The following is a 19,758-nucleotide window of genomic DNA, read 5'->3' on the forward strand; positions in this document are numbered from 1 at the left end:
AAATATTAGCAACAAGGTAAACTGACATTCAGACAACTATCCCTTTCCTAAGCAACACGACACAACCAAAACACCCCAGTCTACGCATCTAATGTGTCAAGGTTTGAAGACTGTCACATCAGCTGAGGATTTCTGTAAAGAGTACTCCACTCAAATGCTCTCTTTAAAAATCAAGATTATCTCTTATCTCTCATGCTATTACCTATCTTGTAGTAATGATCCTATTCATCTAAGACTCTGGTTCTGGATCTTCTGCAATTCTCTAATTCCAATCTTCCACTTGGAGGTTTAATATCTCTCTCCAGTATTTTAACTTCAATTGATGTTCCTTAACCAGTGACCTTTAATTCATTCTACTTCAGCAGCTCACATAAACATGGCCCCAGAGGAAAATGTGACCTGACTTCCAGCTACCTGGTTACCTTTCTATCTTCTTAAATCACTACTGAAAAGACAAAGGAAAATTACAAGGAAGGATAAATGTCCAAGGATAAAAAGAGGAGATGAGTAAACAATGAATAAAATACTTCAATCTTGTTTAGAAAACAAACAAACAAACAAAAGGAATGTTACATCCTAAGTGTTTCCAGAGGGGTATATTAGTAAGAAGTCAATCTGTTCACCCTCTAGAACCTTCAAAAGTCCCAAATGTGAAAGTATAAGAAACCACCCAAGGAACAGTAAAACAAGGGTTTTTTAAAAATTGTTACATTTATCTATACAGAAATAGTGAGACTCCAAGATCCCTTCCAGATCTTGTAAAAAAAAAAAATAGACTGTTAATTACAACCTTAATGAATTACTAAAATAAATGAACATAGAGAAAATGACACAAATGAAGAAATAAGGCGGAAATTTAGGAAAAGCTCAATTTTAAAAGAAAAAATAATACTGCCTCAAAAACAAAAAATATTAACAGGTATAACATCATATACCTGTTATACACACATATACTGTAAAACTAATGATTAAGTTAATAGCTGTAACATAACACACAGGCTGAGGGAAGAGAGCCTAAGAAAAATATCAACTAAACTAAAAACAAGTTAGTAGATAAATTACTTACATTGATAGGTCAAGAAATAGGACAAATATTTGGAAATGTGGAGGTAATTACCAAGAGTGCTAAGTAAGAGCTAATGAATGCTCTGCAGAACACAAAAGGAGTGGGAAAGTAGGGGTGGGGGTTGAGGAGCTACTGTTTTGTTTTAAGCCTATTAGTGTTATCTGACTTTTAAAACTATGTGCCTATATCCTTTTTATTAATTTCTATTTTAAAAACTGCAAAGAATGTGCTGTCTAAAGTATTAAAACGCTCATATACCTGTTTGACCACAATGCCTTATCTTTCAGGTGCTCACTCCTTTGCTCCCAATTTACAACTAACTATATGCAATTCATTACGACCTCCAATCCCTGCCCCTATTCCTCACTATCCCCTAAGTAGATCATGCCTTTCAGATTCCGATTCTTCTCTATGCTCCAACACTAACCTCTGCCTGGTTAAAATGCTTTGCTCCTTTCCCACAACTGTCTGAGAGGAAACACAGTTAGAGGACTGAAAGTTCTGGGTCTCTAACTTCTATAGTGTCCACACATTAATACAGTCACCCTCTCAATTCTCCTCAGTACTGCTAATAGAAGTTACGGTTTTCTCCCAGCCCTCAAGTTTATATTCAACTCATTCTCCCAACACAGCAACTTAATTCTCCTTCATGAAAAATAAAATTATGCACTATGACAACAAACTCCTGAAATACCTGCTTGCTCCTCTACCCTTTCCCAACTCCACATCTTCCTGTACCCATACTTAACTCTTTACCACTGGAGTAACACCTCTTAAAGACAAAACTTCTGCCTTATTCTTGCAATTGACTTCTTAACAGTTCTGAGTAGCCATGCTGCTTTTCTTTCAGAGTCACCTCCCAGGATGTCCACACTGTCAATTCTCAAATGCAACAAACTGCCAATAATCTGGATGCTAAAAACCCATGAGTACTTCTAAGTTTCCCCTATTACCTCAATGTGGCAACTCCCACCATTTAACCTCCCTCCTTAAGCATTCACTTCTCTCAGTGTGAGCACGCTCCCTTGGCTTGGCTTCTCCCCTTCTGTATCCTTCAATCATCTTTGTGGGTTCCTCCTCCTCTATCCACAGTGTTGGTGTTCAACAGGACTCAATTCTTCCTCTTCTCATCCCACATCTTCTCCCTGGCCAATCTCTTCCTTTAGCCTATATATGGTGATGACTTCACATCTATGCTCACTCCAGTACGCACAATCCAATACAAAACCCTTAGAAGCTAAGTGTTCATTTTTGAACTTTTTAATTTTTATTTATTTCTTTTTTTAAGGTGGGGGGCAAGAAGAAGAGAGAGAATCTTAAACAAGTTCCAAACACAGTGTGGAGACCAATACAGTGCTCGATCTTACCACCTGAGATCATAACCTGAGCCGAACTCAAGAGGTGGGATGCTTAACTGACTGAGCCACCCAGGTGCTCCTATTTTTTGAACTTTTTAAAAGATGCATAATAAACTCATCTATTTCTATCTCCCTCATTCTTCCCCTTCAGAATTCCTAATTTCAGTGGACAGCACAACATCCAGTTGTTCAAGTTACACATATGGTAATCATCACAGATGCTTCATATTCTTTCTTTATCTCTCACATCTAACTAATCAGGAAGTCATGTTGATTCCACTGCTTTTCTCTTACCTCTTTCTCATTCTAATTGACCTGCTGACATTACTTATCCTTCATCTGGAAACTGCAATAAACTCACCTGTTTATTTTTTTTTTTAAGATTTTATTTATTTATTCATGAGAGAGAGAGAGAGAGGCAGAGACACAGGCAGAGGGAGAAGCAGGCTCCACACAGGGAGCGCAACGTGGGACTCAATCCCGAGACTCCAGGATCACGCCCTGGGCCGAAGGCAGGCACTAAACCACTGAGCCACCCAGGGATCCCCAACTCACCTGTTTCCAACATAATTCATACCTGTTTCAAACCATCCAAGCCAGTAAAGTGAGAGTGACCTTTTTAATACTGTACATAATTGTCATTTACAATAAAGATTTCTGCACAACTACAGAATCCAGTAAACTCCTTTCTCTAGCATAGTAGTCCCTCATGAATACCTATCTGACCCATTTCCCATCGCTCCCTTCCTTTACAATTTTATTACTTAGCTCTCTCCTATTCCAGATTTCTACCCAGCCTATCTGCTCTGCCAGAAATATACTCCCCTAACATACCTGACAAATACCTATTCACCCTTGAAGTCTCTGGTCAACTGTCACCTTCTCTAAGAAATATTCCTAGTTCTCCCAAGCAGATTTAGATGCTCTTTGTTCCTATGCCCTTCGCAAACCCATGCATTTATTAAAGCAACTATACTTGTTTAGAAACTCATCTCCCTTATTCTCTGAGCTCAGTAAGAGCAATATAAAATAGTTTTTCATCTTTAAATATTCCACGCTTAAACTCAGACCATGAAAATTGTATTCACTTACTATTTGCTAAATGATTTTTTTTTTTAATTCTTATTTATTTATGATAGTCACAGAGAGAGAGAGAGAGAGAGAGAGGCAGAGACATAGGCAGAGGGAGAAGCAGGCTCCATGCACTGGGAGCCCGACGTGGGATTCGATCCCGGGTCTCCAGGATCGCGCCCTGGGCCAAAGACAGGCGCTAAACCGCTGCGCCACCCAGGGATCCCTATTTGCTAAATGATTAAATAATACTGTAAAATAACTATTTTTAATGCCAAAGAATCAAATAGGCATTTAGTAATTCTATTAATAAATTTCTTATACTAAGTTATTGGAAGAATTTTTCATTATTAAAAGTACATATTTGTTATATAATAAAACCTGTATGTTACTAACATTTCAAAGAGACAGAAAACTATTTTACTAGTAAATATTTTGTTATGATAGTCAACTAATGGTTCTTGGTTTAATGGTCATTTTATATGGGGGCACTGGTAGTTCTAAAACTTTTCCCAAAATATTTTATTTTAATGGTCATAAGTTTTAAAGGTTCTCCTCTTTCCAAGACACACATAAGCCACAAATATTAAAAATACAAGTTTTAGTTTTCTAAATGTATTAAAAACAGTAACTTGTTTAGCCTATTTCAACATAGGCAAAATTTCCTCTTAAAAATGATAACTCACTACAGCATTTTAGTATACAAAAGAAAGGCCCTAAATTAACTCTTTACTAAATTTCTTCTAGATGACTGATAATTTCTGCTGAATATTTCAAAAGAATTCCATCTTTAAAAAAAAATATTTTACCTCTGGATGAAAAAAGATTTCGGGTCCCAAGAATCTCTCATAACCAACATCAATAGAAAATTCTTTCTTTGAGATAGCATTGATTCCAGTATATTGCTTAATCCACTTTGATCCATCTGTGTCATATTTGTTAAATTCTTTTACTAAATCTGGGCAGACATAACTATAGCGCTCCTAGGAAAACAAAGAAATGAGTTATTATTTCCTCATTTTATGAACAGTAAAAAAGAATGATACATTTTCTTTCAAAAGAATCAAAAGAACAAATATCTTTGTAAAGAAATTAAGTTCAAGAAAATTTTTTGTTAGGATATTAGCATATGGTTAGTACAACTCAACAACTCATCTCCTACACTTAATTCCTGGCTTCATATATAAATTAAGACTTGACCAACTAAAGAGACAATCTATATCTCAAGGTTATTTCATGAAAACATTCATTAACATCATTCAGCATTTTATACTGTTTAAGTAATGGAGTTTGCATTCTAGAGAGGAGAAAATATAACATACATACAGGATTGGAGAATAAATAATAGTCAATATAACCTACAAATTAATATAGATCTTTATTCCTTAAAACTTTTCTAGAACAAAACTGAATATGGTCTATGTAAATTAGAAAAAAAAAAAGACTGAAAATAAAAACTTGTTCTTTACTGTATCACCTACAATGCTAAATTGTTGCATATCTGGTTATAAGTCCTAAATAAAAGTTTTCATCAAAATTCAATTCAAAAATGTCACGGGTTATAACATTCTATTTGCAACTTATGAACTCCTGAATCCAAGTCTCATTTTTTTTAAAAGAAAAACACACATTTCACAGATTTTTGTATATCAAGAATTCTAATCCAAATAGATGCAAATATTACTTATAATCAAAAGACATAAAAGAAAAAAATGTGGAAAACAAAGGACAATTTGTATGTTATTGTAGGTCCTTTTTCTCCAAACCTTGGAAGTAGGAATTCATGGAAATAATTCTTAAAAGACATTCAGCCTGAGTATCAGTATTCTCTAAAACAGATTCGAAACCTTGGTGCTTTTGTTTTTTAAACTCCACAGGCTTCCCAAAGATGTTGAAACAGTAACGTTCATGTTAATTTTTTACAGATTTAATTTTGATGCCACCCCTTGGGTGGGTTTTGGCAGCCATTTTGTAATCCCTTTACTATTAGGAAGTTGTGAGTTCCTTTTCATTCCTAATCTTTAAGAGGGAAAGAAACTCTATAATCAGGCAAAGATAGACAAATAAATAAAGTTATTTTTGCTGGGGCAGTTTTGCTTTCACATACTGAAAACATATTGAGAAACCCACTGAAATTTTTTTAGGTATGTTGGTAAATGATAAATTTAAAAAGTAATGCTAAGTATTTTGACAGCTTACATGAAGCGCTGATCTAACAGAGACTTTTATACAAATTATTAAATTATCTTAAATAGCTTTCACATTTTTCTTCTATTTACCATATCACTTGAGCCAAACACAGCACTTCTATTCTACAGTGAAATGAAATAATTATATATATTAAGAAATTTTAACAGATTTTTTTTTTAAGATTTTATTTATTTATTCATGAGAGACACAGAGAGAGAGATAGGCAGAGACACAGGAGGAGGGAGAAACAGACTCCAGGCAGGGAGCCCAACGTGGGATTCAATCCTGGGTCTCCAGGATCATACCCTGGGCTGAAGGCGGCGCTGAACCGCTGAGCCACCCAGGCTGCCCAATTGTTACAGATTTAAAAACGTTAGGATTACTATAAAGAATCCAATGAAGAAATCGAGATACAAGGACTCTGAAGTGAACTAATTATTTGTACTATAGGGAAAAAAAATCACAAAAATATAAGTTAAACTCAGTTGGTATCATTTCTTGATTCAAATGTGAAATGTGGAGATAACAGACACAGGGTTGATAATCCTGGAAAACTTCCTTATAAGAAATACAGAGAAAACATATATATAACTAAGAGTAATAATCTATAACTGGCTAAACAAAGGGTTTAAGTACTATTGTTAACCTGAGAGTTTTTCATGTTAATGTTGTAAATTTGATTTTAATTTCTAACTGAGTTACTCTCTCATTACTTTTTACCTTTACAGCCTTAGCAGTTTCCAAGGATTGTTCTGGAGGGATTCCTACTTCTCGGTCTCTCAGCAACTGCTGAATAAAATATGTTATATCTCGTCCTGCAATCGGAATGTGCTTAATACAGCTGCCAATCACATACCCTTCAGCCTAGATAAAAAAAAAAAAGAAAATTGGTAAATTAACTTTCAAGGATTTCAAAATTAACCTAAATAGCTATTAATTTCTCATTAGTGTGTTTATGTTTCCAAGTATTGCTTTATCCCAGGAAAATTCTTCTAGTCTTTATTCCTCAAAATACTGTATTGTAGAATTTGTAATACTGTACAGATATTATGAACAAGAATGGCCAGCAACTTATTCTTTTACTGGTAAGAGTTTCTAAGTAAGCCTGAAATGACTGAACATGGAAATAATGAGTTTCAGAAGTTTTAAATGTTTTGACAGCAGACCAGATAGGAAATTATTTTAAAATCTTTTATTACTTCAGTAAACAATTTAGGTAGCATTGGAGGAAATTTGACCATTAATCCACCAACTCATTTTTCCTAATGAAGTAGGCAGCAATTTCACAAGAATGAAGCATTCTATGCAGTACCATAATGTCAAATAATTAAATTCTATACAATGAATTCATAAAAGTACTGACAGGAGTCAGAAGTACAAAATACAATGTAACAAAATTAAATTTCATTAACGAAGAATATTAAGAATGTCCTCATCCATCCATGACAGAGTATTAGGGATTGGATATATATCCTCTCACCTTAAATTTAAAAACAGGACAAAGTAAATGAAATAGTTTTCAGACTCTAAACAGGCAGACAGACTAGGGCAAAGTTCCCAATGAGAAGGGAAAACAAATAAGATGAGTGCTATAAACATCCCATCTCATTTGCCTAGGAAGAGTTCCCAGACAGTGATAACAGGAGAGTGAGCCCAAGAAGAGTCAAATAGTTTCATTAAGTTGAGGGTACAGAATTTAGATTTCAGGGAAGTCAAAATGGCTGAAAGAGCTGCAGTTGACACAGAGCTCTGAGATGTACAAAGTAACACCTTAGCTGACTAGTAATCATACATTCATGTTAGGAAACCATCAAGGCCAGAGGAAGAACCTCTGGAAAGGTAGGAACAAAAATAATCCCCAAGCTTACACACAGCTGGGAATAGTTTACGTTCTCATTTAGCCAGAGTTTAAAGACCTCAAACACATGGCACTGAGTAAAATCCCCAGAAGAGTATTTCCTCAAGAGTGGATACAAAGTAGAACCAAACAGAAGATTGTTCTGGATTTGTTCAATAACAGTTAAAAGGAGCCCCTGAAAGGATCAAATGGACTCCTAATAACTATGTCCCGGGGGGGGGCGGGGGGGACCCTCAGAAAAGATTTTTAAAAGTCCCCACATCTAGGACATAACAATGTGAACATATAGTACCCAATGAAAAATTATAAGCAAGCAAAGAAACTAGAAAATAACCCTTGACTGGGGGGAAAAATCAAGAGAAAGAAACAGAAATATCAAAGATAATAGCATTAGTAGACAAGGACATTAAAACAACTACTATATGTTCCACATGATGAAGATCAATGGAAATGTGAGCCAGAGAGAAAGGAAGACATAAAAAAGACCCAAAGAAAACTTCTCTAGAGAAAAATAAAATATCTGAAATAAAAAATACCGTAAATGTCATTATAGAATAAAGAAAAAAGTGAACTTGAAGACAAAGAACTATTCAAAATGATACAGAAAAAGAAAAGATCAGGAAAAAAATGAACAGAGCATTAGTAAAACTGTAAGACAACTTCATGCAGCTTAAGAGACATGTAACTGGAGTACCTAAGGATAAGGAGGAAAAGAAGGGAAAAAAATGTTTAGAAATAATACAGGAAAAACTTTTCAGGTATGATAAAAACTACAAAGCTATAAATTCAAGAAGCTCAACAAATCCAAGAAGAAATGGAAGGGGGAAGGAAAGAACACATTTAGGTACATCACAATCTTGAAAACAGCTAGACAAGAAATAGCACAAAGAAACAAGCATAGCACTGGCAACAGACTTATTTTCAGAAACAATGTAGGCCAAAAGACAGTAGAAGTCCATCTTTAAAATACTAACAGGAAAAAACTATCAACATATAAAATTCTACACCAAGTAAAAATACCTTTCAAAAATGAACGTAAAATACCTTTTCAAAGAATGAAAATAAGATCCAAGAGTTCACAATCAGTAGACCAGTACACTAATATATGCTAAAGGCCAGGGGCACCTGGGTGGCTCAGGATTTCAGCTCAGGTCATGGTCTCAGGGTTGCAGGACTGGTCCCATACGGATGGCTCCAGGCTCAGTGGGAGTCTGCTTGGCCATCTCTCTCCCTCCCCCTCAACCCCCACATGCTCTCTAAAATTAATTAATTAATTAATTAATTAATTGAATCCACCACTCCCCCCCCCTTTTTTAAGGCAGTGCTCAAGGCCATCATTCTGGCAGAAAGAAAATGATGCTAGATGGAAATCTGGACCTTCCAAAGGAAATAAGCACTGGAAATGTTAAGTGTATATATACAAAAAAATTTATCTTTTTCAAAATCTCTTTAAATGATGATGATTTGGTCTCAGTTGACAAGTCCTACCTCTCCCAAAATTCTTATGTTGAAGTGCTATCCCCCAATACTTCACAATGTGATTGTATTTGGAGACAGAAACTTTAAAGAGGTAAGTTAAAATGAGATGATTAGAGTGGGTCCTAATCTGATATGACTTATGTTCTTAAAAGAAAAGATTGGGACACAGACACACAAGACGACTATGTGCAGACAAATGGAAAAAATTAGACCATCTAGATAATCAACCCTGCCAACACCTTCATCTCAGATTTTATTGCCTCCATCTGTGAAAAAATTAATTTTCTATTGTTTGAGCCACTCAGTCTGCAGTATTTTGTTATACCAGCCCTAAGAGAACTAAAACCACTTAAAATGAAACAAATTAATAACATACTATAAAGTTTATAACATGTAGAAGTAAAATAGTGACAACTACAGTGCAGAAGTACGTTGTACAATTCCTATTCATAAAATAGAACATTATTTGTGATTAGATAAGTTAGAGATGTTTATTATATAGACCCTAAAGCAACCACCAAAAAATAAGCAAATGACAGTAACAAAGAAGTAGAACATAGCTAATAAGTCTACTAAAGTAGAATTGTAAAAAAATACTCCATTAATTTAAAAGAAAGTAGAGAAGGAAAAGAAAACAAAACATAGGAATATCCAATTCACCGATTTGTTATATGTTAGGATTGTGTGGTAATTTTAAAATATCCTTACCACAGGAATGACATGAGTGACACCATCTCCACTGTCTATTACTGTACCGGTCAATGTCCGTTCTCCTACTTGTCTTGAGGTCCAAGATGCAGCTAAGGCAAGAACAGCCTTAGACAAAAAGAAATATGACAGGCAAGAAAATAAAAACAAGCACAAAAAGTTAATAGAAAAAAATTTCAATGGAGTATTTAAATTTTAACACCAACAGGGTTAGGGGCACTGATCCCTCCAACACAAGCAATTAAAAATCCAAGTATAACTTCTAACTCCCCAAAACTGTAGTGTACTGTTGACCAGAAGCCATACCAATAAACAAATGACACAGATTTTTTTTTAGGTTGCATCATATACTGTATTCTTACAATAAAATAAGTTAGAGAAAAAAAAATGTTAAGAAAATGGTAAGGAAGATAAACACTTACAGTACTGTATTTATTTTCAAAACTCCACATATAAGAGGACCTAAGCAGTTCAAACCTGTGTTGTTCAAGGGTCAACTACAGTAATCTTTGGCAAGAGAATACACAATTATTTTACATTATGCAATAAAATTATTCACATCGTTTTAAGACAAACTTACAAGCTTGTATTTACTTTTAGGGGAATATTTGTATATTTTCCATGTTTTTACGAGGGCAAGAATGGGGAAGACTAATATGAAGTATGACAATACTAAGAATGCCAGGACTCTATGCTAATATGGGCTAGGCTGTATACAAACCACAAAATAAAGTGTAAGTAAGGTAAAGAAATACAAACACCCAATCACCAGTTACTCTATAGACAGATAGCTATAAACAAGTATCTCTATCATGAGATTAGTTCCAAATTTTCTCAATGCGACATGCATTCAGGAATATATAACAAGTTATTTAACCACCAAAAAAGCCATTATACACTTCTAAATATTACTATTTAGTTGGGAAACGAAGTTGGTGAAATTATATTTTTCTATGAAAAATATTGGCATGGGCAATAAAGTATAATTCTTTTAAATTTACAACTTAACACAGCTAGCCCATTTTTTAAAAACTGAATTTCATACAATCCAAGCATCAAACAAGATACATAGCCAATAATTAAAAACAGAGCTAAACTGGCTTTATTTTACCTACTTGCAATATAATAGCTGAAAGGGACCTAGAAAGTTATCTAGGCCATCCTCCTTTTTTTAACACAGAATCACACACCATAATCATTGTTACCTAAGAGAACTATACAATAGTTTACAAACATATTAAGCATTTGTGAGATGCTAGGCATCACATTCCCTACAGGTTGAAAAAATAAGAGCTGAGTTGTGATCCTGGGAAGTGGCAGAGAAGCCAGTCCATGAAGATACATTTACAAAGTAAATGTTCGAAAAACAGTACAGGGAATTATGATATACAGAATACAGAGAGGCACAAAGGAGAAGGTGGTCAAATATACCTAGTAGTAAGTCAATCAAAACAAACTATGAAATAAGGACACAACGAATGTTTCAAGGATAAATGAATATGTATATAAAATTCTTGACCTAGAAGAAACACTCGATAAATCTTACTTTCCTATTTCTGTCCCATGAGAAGCCTTGAATTATCTAAAGATCATTAATTTACTTCCTTCAACATTTCTCTTTTGCTGACTAACTCTATTTCTTATGATTTCTAAATTATTGATTCAGGAGAGAGCTATGATATGCCACAAGGTTATAAAAAATATATGTATTTTTAAGAGTGAATTAAACCAGATAAAAATTCAAGAGTCAAGCTTATCTTGACTTATGAACTTGCTTACCTGCACAGCAATGTACAAGCCTGGAACATTGAAGGACTCAAACATTATTTCAGCAGTATATTCCCTGTTTTCTGGAGTATTCAGTGGAGGTTCAGTCTATTAAATTGAATATAGACAAGACCAGATTATTTTGACAATTTTATAGGCAATTTTTAAATAAGATAATTTATGTCAAATATTTTATTTAAAAATCTTAAACTTAGAGGTACAAAAATAGACATATAGACCAAAGAGAAACTATATAAAGAATTCAAACAGATGTATTGCATATATGGAAACAATATAGTTATTCACACAAAAAAAGAAATGGAATCCCTATGTTACCCCATTAAACACTGATAAAAGGAATAAAAGACTTGGTCAAATCATCTTATAAAAGGGTAATGACAGATCCCCAGGGAGAAATACCAATGGTGTTTGCTAGTGGCAGAGTTCTCATCTATGAAAGGTTTTTTAGCAGGATGTACCTAGTCTGTTTACAACTAAAGTAAATAAGCTAAGATTCTACAAATTTATGCCATGGCTTTTTGGAAAATGTTATTTAAGTTATATAACTGTTAAGAGTATTAACATGGAGATATTTACACAGTTCTCTTCAGTTCACATACATCATTTAGAAACCTGCAGATTAAGTCTGGGCCAGAATACATTCTAATGAGGCAAGAGAACACTGAGCTGAAACAGTACTTACAATCCCACACTTCATGTTTCACCTATGCCTCATGATTAGTTAAACCATTTAAATTATTAAACCATGAAACAGGGCAAGACTTCTGATTCTTATGAATCAGATTTGACAATCTTTTTTGTTATCTCAAATATTTAAACTGAAAGGCAAACCTTTTAAACTTTAGAAAATATAAAAGAATAATGTTTTTGACCTTGAGGTAAGAATGATTCCTTAAATTTTAAGGGCACAAATTACAGAAAGAAACATGGATAACACTTGAATATATTGCCAATTAAAACATTTTTTGTTAATTTAAAAAATACTATAAAGTTTTAAAGACAATGGTCAACTTAGAGTAGACTCTGTATGTACGTAAAACCTTTTTAAAAAAAAAAGATTTTATTTATTCACTCATGAGAGACACAGAGAGAGAGGGGGAGAAGGAAAAGCAGGCTACACGCAGGGAGCCTGATGTGGGACTCAATCCCGGGACCGTGGGATCATGCCCTAAGCCAAAAGCAGATGCTCAACCGCTGAGCCACCTAGGCATCTCCATAAAACCTTTTAATAGCTAAACTACCTGATGTGTTTAAACTTATTTGAAAGAGTTTTGGAACTATGTTCAAAGCTTTGGAGATAACTTAGTGATAGGTACATATAAGATAAAAGCAAACTGAAAAAGCCAAGCCAGTTAAATTATAAACTCCAAGAAAAACAGAAGCTCTATATAAAATAAAATATAATCAGAAACCCTCCCAATAAAGAAAAAGAAACCCTCCCAATGAAAATATACAAAAAGCTAATAAGCACATGAAAAAGTGCTCAACATCATTAGTCATCAGGAAAATGCAAATTAAAACCAAAATGAAAAATCTTACACACCCACCAGAATGGCTAAAATTAAAAAGACTGACACACCAATGTTGGATAGAACATAGAGCAACCAGATTGCTAACACATTGTTGGTGGGTGTGCAAAAAGGTACAACCCCTTGGAAAAAGTTCTGAATGTTACCTATAAAACCAACCACACACCTATCCTATAATAGAGTAATTTGATATCCAGGTACTTATACAAGACAAATCAAAGTATGTCCACAAAAAGATTTAAGAATGTTTGTAGTAACCAAAATATTCTTAATAGTCAAAAACTGGAAACAGTCCAGGTAATCACCAACAAGAAAATGGATAGTGAGGCATATTCATACCATAGAATTTGACCCAGCAAATTACTGGTATATGAAACAATGTGGATGAGTCTCAAAGATTACGCTGAATGAAGTCTTACCAAAGAGCACATCTTGTATAATTTCATTTATATAAATTTCAAATATAAGCAAAACCAATCTACGCTGGAAAAAATCAGAACAGTGGTTGCCTCTAGCACATAGGAGCAGGAATTAATCAGGAAAGGACATCAGAAAACTTTCTAGGCTGATAGTAATGTTCTCTATCTTTTTTTTTTTTTTAGATATTTTTGTTTATTTTTTTAATTTATTTTTTATTGGTGTTACTGTTCTCTATCTTGACAAGAGTTTTGTTTACACAAATGTATGCATCTGTTAAAATCAGGAGATGGCAAACAACATCATGCATCCTGTAAGACAAATCCATCTCATCACTTGTTTTTGTAGATACAATTTTATTGGAACACACTGAAGTACTGTCTAAGGCAGCTTTTCCTGTTACAATAGCAGAGCTCAATAGCTGCAACAGAGACCATATGGCATTCAAAGCCAAAAATATTTGCTATCTGGTCCTTCAGAGAAAGTTTGCCAATGCCTGCTCAATACTCATAGAATGCTAGCGTTAAGATTTGTACATTTTATAGCATGTGAATTTGTGAACTTTATATACATAAAAGAACTATAAATAATGAACTCTAGTTGGTGATATGCATGCTAGTGTACTTAGGGGTGAAATTACCCCATCTGCAACTCATTCTGAAGTAATTAAAAATATAAAATGGAGTGATGGATGGATAACCTGCTAGACGTCATAAAGTAATTATAATAAAATTAATATTTGCATCTAGGTTATGTATATGTGGGTATCTACCATAAAGTTCTTTCAACTTTATGTTTATGGTCTATAAACAATATTCACGAATTACAGTAAAATAAAATCAATGGAATATTGATTCCATGTCTATTCTATAGGGAGGGGGGAAGATAGGGATTCTATGTTGAGAAGGAGGATAAAAGGAACAAAATATCCTCACCTTTCCTACTAGAAAGCATTAGTGTCTAATATTTAAATAAATAAGAAATAGAAAACATGTTTAAATTTATGAGATAATGATCATAAAAAGCTCTTTAAAAATTTAAAGTGTTAAAAAAAAAAAAAAAAAAAAAAAATTTAAAGTGTTTGTCTCTAGAGACTATGAATCAAAGGCTGGGAAAGGTGAGAAAGCAGAGTGCTATTTTTTTGTTTTAAATCTTACAGCATTGGATTTTTGTAAACTATATATTGTATTTCTGTTGCCAAGAATTACCAATAAAATAAATAATCAGATGAGTTATTTAAAAAAGCAAAGAGCCATATTCCCAAATATTTTTTGAACCTTACTGTTCCTATCATAAAGATTACATATTAATTATGAAAAGAACTTTCTAAGTGCCTAAACCTTGGTGCTTCAATGTATCGTAACTATTGGAACCCAGAAGTGGATGATCTTAAAGACAATACAGCATTATAATGAAGTCTTTTAGACACAGAACAATTTAATAAACAACAAAGTATGCCCTAGTGAGTATAAATGTGATGAAAACATTCTCATTATGTTTTTTTCAAAAACGTCCTTGGTGAAATTATAATTTGTACTTACCAAAAGAAAATAATGATCTTCTGGTTCTGCCCTTAAATATTTAAAGATCACTTGTTCCATAAACCTTTCCATCAAGTCCCAATCTTCAACTATACCATGGCGAATTGGCCACTATCAAAACAAAACACAAATGAGATCTTAATATCAAAAGTAAATAAAACTACCAAAAAAGGAGAATATTAAACCAGGACAGCATTTTTCATGTGTGATTTAATGATGTAGATTATCCTTAGGAGACGCATACTTTACTATTTAGAGATCAATTAAATTATTCCAACAACATTTTCAGATGATTCAATTAAAATACATAATGTAAATGTTAAGAGAATCATCAGAGCAATCCTGTGATAGACAATCAAGAAGGATGAAGATTATCATATATGCAATTGCATTTAACAAAGAGCTTAATCTGTATTAAAATAATCTGACTAAATAAAACGTTACTGGCGGGGGGGATTGAAGATTTTATTTATTTGATAAGAGAGGGACAGAGAGCACAGGGGTGAGCAGGGGGAGAGGGAGAGGGAGAAAAGAATCTCAAGCCAACTGAACCCAACCTCAGGACCCTGAAATCATGAGCTGATCAAAAATCAAAAGCAGATGCTTAACCCACTGAGCCATCCTGGTGCCCCAAGAAGTATGGTTTTAAAAGAAAGAGGAAAACAATAGCTAAGAGACTGAGGAAAAGATTAGGAATAAAGATTGAAAGAAGCTTTATTGTTCTGGTTTGTTTGCAGCATTTAAGTCTTCCAAAGACTTAAAAATGTGTTTAAAAGAACAGATTCACTGCAGAAAAACTCTGGCCTCTTAGCTTACTGACTTCATCATCTTTAAAGATGTCTTTTTCATTCTGGCCGCAGTTTATATCTTAGTATCACTATCACATCTCTAAATTCCTGAAATCCAAATATACCCCTCTTGGATCACAACCTCCTCTTCTAGCATATTCTAGCAGCCCACAATACTCTTGATCATAATTAAACTTGCAGTTCACTGGTTCTTGTAAAATTATTCCCTAGCCATCAAACCTGAAAACACAGACACACACACATGCACACGTACACAGTTTAGATTTTATGCTCCATCACTTCATCTATACATATTTCCTTTTCTCATTCCACCTATCAAAACCCAACCTAGCATGACCCTACGTTAAATTTGCCTATATCCAGAATGTGATTACACTGAAGTCACATACATTACATAACGAGGTGGATAAAACTAAATTGCTATTCTCAAGTGAACCTAACTTTGCCTGACAACCGTTTCCCTTACTCTGTTCATCTTCACTCTTTACAATGATAATTTTAAATGTTCTCCCTATTACTTGTATTTTACCTCCTAACCCGACAACCTGGGCAGCAGAGATTATGTCACCTGTATTTCACAGAGAAAGCAGAGGCCAAAAGTCAGGAATCTAACATCCCTTCACCAAATCTATAAAACTGATTCCATACTTAATGGTTTCACTTTTTTAAAATGTAAGAGACCCTCCATATATCAATTAAATCTTTTATGCTCTGGATCCCATCCCTCTAGCTTTCTTAGGACCTGGATTGGACTCCATCTTTTTCTTGTTACTTAAATCTAATGGCTCTTTCACATTAGCATTTAAACATCTCTTCCATCTTAACTGCACAACTTGTCTATTCAACAATCTTTGCTTCCCAATCACAGCCAAAAGCTTCACTGAATATTACTGTCATTTTTTCCTAGCCTAACATTTCCAACCTACCTCTACCCAGCCTCAATGGTTCTCACTCTTCTAAAATTATTATTAAGGTCACAAATGACATCCTTGTAACTAAAGACAGTAAATAATATATGGGCGCTAGCTTATTTGATAGCTTAGCACCATTCTACAGTTTACATTCCTTCTTGTTTAGCCCAGTCTCTCTAACCCCAGCTTCTCAGTCTCCTTTCTAGGTTTTTCCCTTCTATCCAATTCTATCCAAACCTAAATGGTATGTTGAACAGGCTCCATCCTGGGCCTCTTTCCAAATACATTTCCCTAAATAATCTCATCCTTTCTAGAGGTTAATTGACACCTTCCAAATATTTGTCTCCAGCTGTCTTGTTTCTGAGCTCCAAAGCCAAATATTGCCTAGCAATGTAAAAGACAACTCTCAGGTATCTCAAACATAACACATTCCAAACTAAACTTATCATAACTTTTCTCCCTAAACCACCCCAGTCAAAAGTGTTTCTTCTCAAATGTTCTCAATCCCAACAAATAAGAGGCAAGATGACTATCAAGGAGCTGGAAACTGTCCTCAAGTACTATTTACCACCAATATCTTGTTAGCCATTCCCTGTTACTCTTTAAATATCCATTTTTTCATTCGTGGCAAAAAGTAAGATTTAAAAAAAAAATTTTAAGCCATAACTCATATACATCTAATCAGTCTTCTAGATTTAATACCATTCTACAGCAAAGAAGTAAATATAGAAAGTAGAGGATCACGTTAAAGGACAAAAGAATGCAATCATCAGAATCCAGAAAATGGGACAATTAACAAGACAAATAATAATTTTTTCCATAAGTAACAGAAAAAAGAAACACACACACAGGGTAAAGAACCTTTAGAGAGACCTAAGTAAGCAACTTGTCAATCAAATCCAAGGAGTACACTTCAATGAAATCTTGATTCAAACAAATTAACCAATATAAGAAATAATCAGAGAAATGTATTGACTGAATTGCAGATATTAAGAAAGCACACACCGTATTTAAGTGTTGTATTTATATTTTTAAGTCTTTAGCTTTTTTTTTTAAGATTTTATTTATTATTTGACAGTGAGAGAGAGCACAAGCAGAGAGGGAATGGCAGAGGGAGAGGGAGAGACAAACTCCTCGCTGAGCTAAAGCCAGATGTGGGGCTCAATCCCAGGACCTTGGGATCATGACCTAAGCCAAAGGCAGACATTCAACCAGCTGAATGTTCAGACACCCAGATGCCCCTAAAGCTCTTTATCTTTAAGAGATAAAATATTTGTAGATGAAATATATGTTGGATTCACCTTAAAATATTCAGGGAAAGGGGGGCAGTTACAGATAAAAAACAAAGGTTCGCCACAGGTTGATAACTGCCAAAGCTATACAGTTGCTATATTACACTCCTTTCTGTACTTTTATATATACGAAGTTGTCCATGATAAAAGTTAAGTGTGTGTGTGTGAGATATACAAACACCTAATTTCTGTTTCTAAGTATCCTCACTGCCATCACTATTATCCAAGTCACTAATATTCTTTGCCTCAGCTATAATATGGTCTCCCTGGAATCATACTGTGTTCCCAAAAAATAAAAACAGCTAACACATATTGCTCATTCATTAGGAACAAAGCACCATTAACAACTGCTTTATATGCATTACTTTATTCAAACCTCCCAACAATCCTGAAATACTAGAAATATCTCCATTTTACAGATAAAGTAAATGAATGAAACTCAGAAAGGTCAAGTTGCTGAATAATATCACAAAGCTAGAAGGTAACACAGTCAGCTTTCCAGCCCAAGTACAGAGACTCTGACTTTGATATTTGTGCTTTTAGTCACTAACATTATTCCTCTAGTGAAAACCATTAATGTTGCCCATAGAGCAGAGTTCAAATCCTTTCACATGGCCTAACAGTACTTCCAACCACCTTGTCCTGCCCTACATACCCAACCTCCTCACTTCTTTCCACCTCATTCTCTACACTTCAAGCACGTCAGTTGTTTATTTCCAGTTTCCCTTACACTTTGAAGGCTTCTTGAATATTAGAGTCTCTGCCTAAAACAACCTTGCCTACAGAATTCATTCAGCTAACTCCTGTCTTATTCAAGCCTCAGCTTAAAAGATATTCCTCAAAGACTCACCTGAATTCACAAACTAAGTTAGCCACTCCTGATATATATTCCCAGAACATCCTACATTTTCCTTTCCCTAATCCCATAATTCCTGTAATTATTTCTTCGATGTTTTCCTTTCCACCTCATTATACTAGCCTTGAAGTCAGTGAAGCCATTTTTCTTATTTGCCACTGTATTCTCAGCACTTAGTGATGTTGTTCTACACACAGTAGTTGTTCATTAATTAATAAATTATGAGAAGGGAATAAAAGAGGTACAAAGGAGAAAACGTACAAATCAGGCAAACTCAATATCTAAAAATAAGATGATGAAGGTCACAATGGGGTTTGCCTTTTAGAGTGGCTAGGGGTGCTAATGCTGGGAGTAGGCATAAAGAGAACTTCAGGGTTACAAGATATGCTCTAGATGCCGAGCTTTTATGATTAAGATCACAAACATTTTTAAACTACAAAATGGAAGACTTATGTACTTTTACTATATAGCAATTATACCTCAATAAAAAGGGAAAGAGAGGAAAGGGTCAGGAACAAGAAAAGGGAAAAAAAAGAGAGGAAGAGAGGCATTTCCAGGTGACATAAGCTTCAAAAGAGAGAAACTGTATAAGCCTGAATAGAAATGGGAGAGACATGTCTCTAGATGTGGCAATGTGGAGATCAAAGAAAGCGACTCACATTGATGGCTCTGAGATCTAATGACTAAGGAAAAGTAAATAATGCTCGTTTGAATGGGTGAAAATTTTTCTCTAGAGGAAAAAAACAGAGTTAAAGCAAGGTTGGGAGAAACCATGGAGGGAAAAAATTTCTATTGTGAAGAGATTAAGGGTATTAGGCCTGTAACTGAGAAAAATTCCAGATGGCACAACCATTGAACAAGCTGATTTTTAAAAGAAAATATTTA

At 34.3% G+C, this 19,758-nt stretch overlaps 1 protein-coding gene across 1 annotated transcript in view; it reads right to left on the reverse strand.

Moving 5' to 3' along the window:
• ACTR3 (actin related protein 3) overlaps window positions 1–19,758 on the reverse strand; it is a 57,955-nt gene that overhangs the window by 11,695 nt on the left and 26,502 nt on the right. Inside the window, exons 4-8 of the mRNA XM_072788973.1 lie at window positions 15,006–15,116; window positions 11,510–11,605; window positions 9,731–9,838; window positions 6,406–6,549; window positions 4,305–4,478 (exon numbers count right to left, since the gene is read on the reverse strand). Of these exons, the coding sequence (XP_072645074.1) occupies window positions 4,305–4,478; window positions 6,406–6,549; window positions 9,731–9,838; window positions 11,510–11,605; window positions 15,006–15,116 (633 nt within the window). The remainder of the gene's footprint in view (window positions 1–4,304; window positions 4,479–6,405; window positions 6,550–9,730; window positions 9,839–11,509; window positions 11,606–15,005; window positions 15,117–19,758) is intronic.

Source organism: Canis lupus, chromosome 20 (assembly GCF_048164855.1).
Source record: "Canis lupus baileyi chromosome 20, mCanLup2.hap1, whole genome shotgun sequence".
Classification (NCBI taxonomy): domain Eukaryota; kingdom Metazoa; phylum Chordata; class Mammalia; order Carnivora; family Canidae; genus Canis; species Canis lupus.